The sequence below is a fragment of the Selaginella moellendorffii genome, unplaced genomic scaffold (assembly GCF_000143415.4).
Source record: "Selaginella moellendorffii unplaced genomic scaffold, v1.0 SELMOscaffold_33, whole genome shotgun sequence".
Lineage (NCBI taxonomy): Eukaryota > Viridiplantae > Streptophyta > Lycopodiopsida > Selaginellales > Selaginellaceae > Selaginella > Selaginella moellendorffii.
This window is the reverse complement of record NW_003314294.1, coordinates 46,353-54,359: the sequence shown is the minus strand read 5'-3', so window position 1 is coordinate 54,359 and position 8,007 is coordinate 46,353. Positions and strand designations below refer to the sequence as shown.

Here is an 8,007-nt window from a genome sequence, read left to right as displayed (position 1 = left end):
AGAGAACGGCGAGAGATTGAGACTTCTGATTTTGTTACCTTTTATGAAGTTGCTGAATTTTTTCTAAGCTATCAACGCTATAAGCTTCTGAAAACACTTGTAAGTTGTCTTTACTTGAGTTCTGTTCCTTACTACCTTTGACAGGCAGATGAAAGTGCTTTATCAGATTCAGTCTGTGGTCATGTTTCATGTACAATGAATGAAGAGACGTTTCAGATGGTTGTATCAAAATGGCATGATTATACGGAAGCTGCTAAATCTCCTAATGACTGGATCCCGGTTGTCGCGGTTGTTTCCCTGCTAAAAGAGATGGTAAGCCTAGTTCCCTCGTAGTGTCGGCTTATTCTTTCTTTTCTGTTTTCTCTTTTCTAGATTCATATTCTGGATTTAGTGCTCAAGAAACGGTCAAATTTCTCCAATCGTGATGTTCGCACTGCTAGGACGCTTACTTATAAGGTTTTCTATGATCAGACCGAAAGAGGCATCTTGAATACATGCTGTAGATCAATCAAGGCATTCAACAACTACAAACAACCTCGGAGGTAAAGGGAATTTATTTGAAACTTTAAAAGAATGCATATTTTTGTCCATGTAGATATCTTGAGAACATGGTCGAAATTACTCATGTCGCATTGAAACTGATGGAAAATACAATCCAGGAAGACGGTGCTTTGAGAGTAAGTTAAATAAATGCCTCTATATCGCAAATTTGAGATGTATTTTGGAGCAGGTTGTCCAAAAGGCTCGAAATAAAGTATCCAGGAAAAAACAGGATGACTCTAAAGATTTATCAGATGCGGGACCTGAGAGTATTGAAGCGTCGAAGGCTTCACTAGAGGAAAATAACGACATTTTGCGAGGAGATCAGGAGCAGGCGGGGGGTGATCAGGAGCAGGCGGGAGGTGATAAGGAGCAGGCGCAAGCAGAGCCACTGCTTGACGACCTCCAAGACGACCATGATAATGTTTCAACGCGAGAAGGCACTTTTAACGTCCTCAAATGCGTTAATACGTTTGCAGACAGTACAACCGTTTCCAACTATTGCTGGCTCCTGACATTCTACCAGTCCAACAGCCCTGCCTTGAATTATTACATCGTTTGTATGCTCCACCGGATATGCAAAGATTGCGAGCTGGAGCCCTTGCTATACGAGGTCTGTCGAGTTTGTTTTCCGAATTGATTCGTTTTAAGCCTGAATATTGCAGATTTCAATCCTTGAAACCTTTGAAACCATCCTTTTGGATGAAAAACTTCAAAAACTAGAAGAGTACAAATTCCTCATCTCCTTCATCAACAAAGTCGTTCGTAACTTTTTCAAGAAACTGAAGTCGAATCCTTGGCTTTACGTGGATGTGCTGTTTACAAGAAGCCGTGAATCATCCCGTGACATTGCCGATGATTACGAGTTCGAAGGGGATACATCTATTACTTGCCTTGCGGACGCTCTTCAAGAAGAAGCTGATGATGGTTTTGTCAACCTGGCTTCTGAATCCACGAGGTACATTTTCCTATACTTAGGTTCGTTCCTTGACTTTCCTCTTCTTAGTATTATTGGCGAACGAGGAGTTGCTCATAGAACAGTACCTGTGCCCAAGAAACGCAGAAGGGGTCCTTTCAATGAGGAAGATGAAAAGCGCATTATTGAGCTTTTCCAACAGTAAGACTTTACCTTAATTTTCTTTAACACCTGGAGGATGTTTTGTTTCAGGTTTAAGCACAAGCGTAGCTGCTCCAAACTGATTGCAGGAGCATTGGATAGCGATGGGAAGATATCCAGTGCGCAAGTAACAAGAAAGCTAAAACAGCTCGGTCTACATCGTAACGGGACTACACCATCTCACATTCACGCTGATGGAACAAGTCCAATTGACGCCGACAGGTAAAGCCTTTTACCATCACACTCAGAAGCTGCAAAACATTTGTCACAGGAATGACGATATGGAGGACGACGAGTTAGATAAGGGCAATCACGACGGCGTCCAGCCTTTGAATGAATGGTCAGTTCAAAACCTTGATGGATTTATAGATTTCTCATGACGTTTGCAGGGAGGACGGTGAGAGTTCTGAAGACAATCAGGAGTGGACTGAATCAGAAGAAGATGACGATGAAGGTGACCTTGAGAAGGGAGATACAGAGAACAGAACACTACCTGCTGCTAACAACGCTGACTACGTGGAGGAAAACAGGTTGCCATCCGATGCGGAAGTGGACCTTCAGGAAGTGTAAGTTGTAACTTGCCAATTTATCAAGACGCCAACTTCCTAGCGCTTCTTTCAGGCTCGATGTTCCTCCAGGGCACCCTGTAAACAGAAAGAAAAGACTGGTGAAACACCAAACTGCTGACGACGCTAGCCAGGACATGATGGACTTGGAGGATTTAGCAGGTACCGAAGCTGAAGCCATACCGAAGCCAGCCAAAAGAAGGGCCTTCACAATCACAGATGACGACGATTAGATGGACGTCGCTACTGCGGGGTGGTCAGTTGCAAATGGTAACAGGAGGACAGTTGATGAGCGGCGAGAAGAAATCTCGACTTACGTCTTGCTTCTCAAGAAATGCGCCGACTCGAAGGCCCTGCTGGAGGGCAAGCGGGTCCATTCTTGCCTTGTCAAGGATGGATATGCCAGTGACAGACTCATCGCGAATCTGCTTATCGAGATGTATGGCAAGTGTGGGGGCATTGCAGAGGCGAGGTCAGTGTTCGACCAGATTCAGGAAAAGAACGCGTTTTCCTGGAACATCATGATGACGGTCTTCATCCGCAACGGTCGTCTGGAAGAGGCAGAAGAAATCTTTGGTCGGAACCCGGATCGGAACACAGTGTCCTGGAACACGATGATCACAGCATATTGCCAGTATGGTTATCAACACAAAGCGAGGCTTCTCTTCGATGAAATGCCGGCAAGGGACGTTGCTTCATGGAACACCATCATCACGGGCTCGCCAGGAAACGAAGTTATCAGGTTGGTTTGCATGATGGATCAAGAAGGCGTCTCTCCAAACCGGATCACTTTCGTCTGCATCTTAAACTCCTGCTCGAACATCCGGAACTTGGTTCTTGGAAAGACGTATCATGCCAGGGCAGTTTTCCACGGCTTGCATCTAGATGTGGACGTCGGCAACGCCATCATCAACCTCTATGGCAAGTGTGGCTGCTTGGGCAAGGCGAAGCAGGCATTCGATACGATGACCAGGAGGGACGTGATTTCCTGGACATCTTTGGTCACGGCCTACACTCAAAACGGTCGCCTGGTGGAAGCAAGACAACTCTTTGACGACATGCCTCAGCGCAACACTGCAACGTGGAACATGATGGTGGTGGCATACGCTCAGGATGGAAACATGAACGAAGCTCGGGTACTTTTCGACAGAATGGAGAACAGGGACGTGATCTCCTGGAACGGCATCATTGGAGCTTACACGCAAAACGGTCTAGGCAAGGAAGCTCTCCACCTCTTCAAGACCATGGACTTAGAGGGTGTGATAGCGAACCAAGTCACTCTGATCAACGCAATCGACGCCTGTGCCAGTCTTCCATCCGAAGAAGAAGGCCGGATCGTCCATGCTATAGCTGTGGACAAGAGGCTCGAGTCCGATATCATGGTGGGGACGTCGCTCGTCAACATGTTTGGGAAGTGTAAAAACGTGGACGCTGCCAGGGCCGTGTTCGACAGTCTACCTCGGAAGAACTTGGTGACTTGGAACAACATGGTTGCAGTCTACTCTCAAAACTGGCAGTGCAAGAAGGCCATCCAGGTGTTTAGATCCATGGACTTGGAGGGGGTTCAGCCAGACGCAGTGACGTTCCTCACCATCATCGACGCTTGCGCGGCTCTAGCAGCACACACGGAAGGCCGGATGGTCCACGACGACATTACCGCAAGCGGGATTCCCATGGACGTGGCTCTCGGCACGGCGGTCATGCACTTCTATGGCAAATGCGGGCGACTGGATAACGCAAGAGCCATCTTCGACAGCCTGGGAAAGAAAAACACCGTGACTTGGTCCGCCATACTCGCTGCTTACGCACAGAACGGCTACGAGACGGAGGCTATCGAGCTCTACCACGAGATGGTTCAAGGCGCCCTGGAAGTGAACGGCATCACCTTTCTCGGCCTCCTCTTCGCATGCAGCCACGCCGGTCGCTCCATGGACGGGGTGGACTACTTCGTCTCGATGATACGCGACTTTGGAGTGGTGCCGGTATTTGAGCACTACCTCAACTTGATCGATCTCCTGGGAAGGTCCGGCCAGTTGCAGCTCAGCGAAGATCTCATCAACAGCATGCCATACGAGCCCGACTCCTCGGCATGGCTAGCTCTCCTAGGCGCATGTAGGATGCACGGAGACGTCGATCGAGGGGCTCGCATCGCGGAGCTTATCTACGAGCTGGATCCAGAGGACTCGGGGCCTTACATACTGCTCTCAAACCTCTACTCCTCGACCGGGAGGATGGACGAGGCCAGGAGAACGAGGAAGGCGATGAGACTCAGGGGGATAACCAAGCAGCCGGGATTGAGCAGCATCGAAGTGAAGGATCGCGTCCACGAGTTCATGGCGGCGCAGAAGCTCCACCCGCAGCTCGGGAGGATTCACGCAGAGATCGAGAGGCTCAAGGCGCGAGTCAAGGAGGCGGGCTATGTCGCTGACGTGAGGGCTGTTCTTCGGGACGTGGAGGAGGAGGAGAAGGAGCAGCTGCTTTGGTACCACAGTGAGAGGCTGGCGATCGCGTTTGGGCTGATCTCCACTCCGCCAGGAACGGCGCTCCACATTGTCAAGAACCTCCGCGTGTGCTTTGATTGCCATGCAGCCGTCAAGGCCATCTCCAAGGTTGTGGGGAGGAAGATCGTTGTTCGTGATGCTATACGCTTCCACCACTTTGAGAATGGTGCGTGTTCTTGTGGAGACTACTGGTAGAGCCCTTTGAAATAATCGACAGTCGTGGAATATTCTCATGAATGAAAAATCGAACTATAGTGACAAATATTGCATCGTTGTTCCACACTTTTCCTAACAAGCTGGAAGGCACCCAACTAAAAGCACAAGATTGAACAGTAATGGTGACAAAATCTGCATGGCCACATTGTTTCTCTAGTTTTTCCACCAGCCACACCACGTCGAAGTTTCTATAGTCAACTATTTCATGTATCTGGAGTTGCTCCTTAACAGCCGCAATACTCTGAGTGATATAAAACTTCTCCTTCATCACATTCTCAAGCTTGCTCTCCAAAGCATAAGAAAAATCCACAACCAAAAGAATGTCATACATTCATAACATCATAGATTTTATTGTGAGCTTTATTTTGTGATGTGTTTATGTCTGGGCAAACGAGACGGCGAGGAAATCCGTCACCACTTGTAAACTTCGAGGAGTGTCCTGGATATTCTCGCGATTCCTTTGTGTTCATGTTGCTCGCGGGCATCCCTTCTAGACCTACGCTCACTCAAACACACTTTCGTGCTTAGCGCTTAGCCAGAATGGTCGTTTCCTTGCCACTGCGAGTGTCAAGGACGATCATGAGGATTTTGGGGGAAAAGTTTGAGGTAAGAAACAAATGTCTTCTTCTCTTGCTGCGTTTTCCAGCTTTGAAGAGGGAAGGATTAAGCTGATATTTGGAGCATGGCATGTTCTCTTGCTGGCGCTCACCAGTGACACAATGCACGATTCACGTATTCAAGCTAAACATCCCGGATTCTTCTAGAACTTCAAACTCTTCGGCTGCCTCTAAGTGGAAGCTTTTCTTGTGAAGCTACACCTTGTTTTGCATCACAATCGCCAGGGCATCACCCGCGACCTTGATCGCCGACGTTGAGCCACGCAATTGTACGAGTTTGAGGAGATTACCACCCTTTTGTTGTCACCCAATGAGAACTTGGCAGAGATTCCCGTGGCCCGAGGAGCTACAGGGGCACCTAAAGCATTTGAGCTAGTTGAGCCTGAGACCTCTAAATGCGAGACATGAACTAAATTAAAAGAAAATTTGTAGAAATTCAACTAACTTGGTGCATTTGTCCCACTGCTCCATATGTGAAAAACGAGATTTTTTCTAGTTTTAAACGATGAAGGAAAAGATGGATTTACAACTTCTTGATCACTGCTTATGCATATTGCATGAGGCGGGCATAAGGCACTTGCCACCTACACATGGTACTGCGAGAGGGAAAAAAAGAAAAGGAGTGCGACAAAGAAATCTCGCCCCAACAAGCAAAAAAGCGGCTTGGCAATGCAATCGGCACGCCCTCATCTCGATCCCAAGCTCTTCTTGAGCTCCAACAGCTTGAGCAATCACTTGGATGCAAATTCCTAGAGAGCCCTGGAAATTTATATTTAAACGGTTGACATATTGCATCAACTAGAAACCCTTTTGCTTTCATCACAAGCATCAAAGGTAAATGTCAACAGTTATACAAGTTCAGAAATACTTGAAACAAATAGAAACAAGAACTCAAGACAATAAATGGATACTTAATCATTTTCTGCTTTTTCCTTTCACAAAAAACTAATAAGACAAATTAAAGACACTGTGCAATCTATGGCAGGCAAATGTGGCTATATTTTATATTTTAATATTAAATTGGTGACAATCATGTTTAATGTGATTGTCACATTGTTTGTGGTATATGACGTTTAGAAACACATTTAAGCTACAAAGAATATTCACAACATAAAAAACTATTATATGGGATAAGAAGATTATGGTGGTCCTTTCTTAGAGTCTTTCCTTTGCAGGGCATTGGATTTTCACCAATGTTTGCGTTACTTGCACACCAAGTAACAGCAATAATGATTATAGCAGTGGCAATGGTAGGGTGGATTCTTATCAACTATTAGCATACACTACATAGAAAATGCATATGTAATTTAATAAGAAGTGGTTCACACCTTTGGCAAACAAAATGTGATTGTATATGGTTTTATTTTATATTTACATATGTGATAATTTTTTTGCATTTTTTATTACCTATGGCAATGAATATATAATTGCAGACTGGAACATTATATATTTACACATGTGTGGATATATATTTTTTGTTTTGAGTTCTATGCAAAAGTATTATACACACAATCACATTTTGATTGTTTTGTCATGAGATTGGGGCATAACACCTCAAACTACCATACAAAAATAATGCCACATCATCTCAGATAACATGATATCATTACAAATTTAGGAAGGATTTTTTTGTCTCATTTTAATATCATTGAATGCAGATTTATGATTTTCTGATTGTAACCATTTCTCTCATACTTTTGGCATGTTACATTCACCTTTCATTTTTATAGTTTTACAATCAAGCCAGGAGAAATAAAACACATTCAAATCACAACACACCCTAATGTAGTTATAGTGCTTCAATCACTCTTAAGAGTGCCTCTCATTTTTTATAGTTTATTTGTAGTATAACATCCTAAATTAGGTAGTGATTGATTGAAGTGTGAAGGCAAGCACAAAGCCTTTTTTTTAGTGCTTGGGGCATTGAGTGATAGCTTTTTTGAGCGTAAATGAATTGTGTGGTTAGTTCTATCAACTTTTTGCATTTTTAATTATGCACACAAGTTTTTGGCACTGTAACAGTTTGTTACACTCATGCATGTTACAAAGTGACAATATAAAAAAAAAAATTGGGTTTTTGCTTCTTGGCTTGAGCTTCATGATTATTGCAATGATTATATTGTGAGGAGTGAGGAGCATTACAACATTGTTTCACTAACATAAACACATTTTTCATTGATATTTTTGTAGCTTTATATTTTTGTTCCTAAAAGAAAGAATCATGCTCCATAAGATCAAGTGCTGAAAATTTGCATGCACAGTTTGTACTTGCTTGGGTGCAACCTTGAGATTAAAGTCTTCTTTTTCCTAATATAGAAAGTATACATATGTAGGGGTTTCTATGAAATCTTTTGTCTTTTTGTTATTTAAAGTTCTCAAGCTTAAAACAACAAAAAAACTAAGATATTTGCTTTTTATCAAGTAAATCCTTATGATCATCCTTGACACTC

At 44.3% G+C, this 8,007-nt stretch overlaps 2 protein-coding genes across 2 annotated transcripts in view; both read left to right on the top strand.

Moving 5' to 3' along the window:
* The window catches only part of LOC9638791, a 6,226-nt gene extending 3,755 nt beyond the window's left edge, over positions 1 to 2,471 (top strand). Inside the window, exons 4-14 of the mRNA XM_002977105.2 lie at positions 3 to 99; positions 145 to 312; positions 373 to 542; positions 596 to 677; positions 731 to 1,153; positions 1,206 to 1,498; positions 1,547 to 1,657; positions 1,709 to 1,879; positions 1,929 to 1,997; positions 2,047 to 2,223; positions 2,279 to 2,471. Coding sequence (XP_002977151.2) covers positions 3 to 99; positions 145 to 312; positions 373 to 542; positions 596 to 677; positions 731 to 1,153; positions 1,206 to 1,498; positions 1,547 to 1,657; positions 1,709 to 1,879; positions 1,929 to 1,997; positions 2,047 to 2,223; positions 2,279 to 2,456 — 1,939 coding nt within the window. The 3' untranslated portion in view covers positions 2,457 to 2,471. The remainder of the gene's footprint in view (positions 1 to 2; positions 100 to 144; positions 313 to 372; positions 543 to 595; positions 678 to 730; positions 1,154 to 1,205; positions 1,499 to 1,546; positions 1,658 to 1,708; positions 1,880 to 1,928; positions 1,998 to 2,046; positions 2,224 to 2,278) is intronic.
* Positions 2,341 to 4,986, top strand: LOC9638563 (pentatricopeptide repeat-containing protein At4g21065). The gene has a single exon (XM_024682201.1). The coding sequence runs from the start codon at positions 2,457 to 2,459 to the stop codon at positions 4,917 to 4,919; it is 2,463 nt and encodes an 820-aa protein (XP_024537969.1). The 5' UTR covers positions 2,341 to 2,456; the 3' UTR covers positions 4,920 to 4,986.
* The last annotated feature ends 3,021 nt before the right edge of the window (positions 4,987 to 8,007 follow it).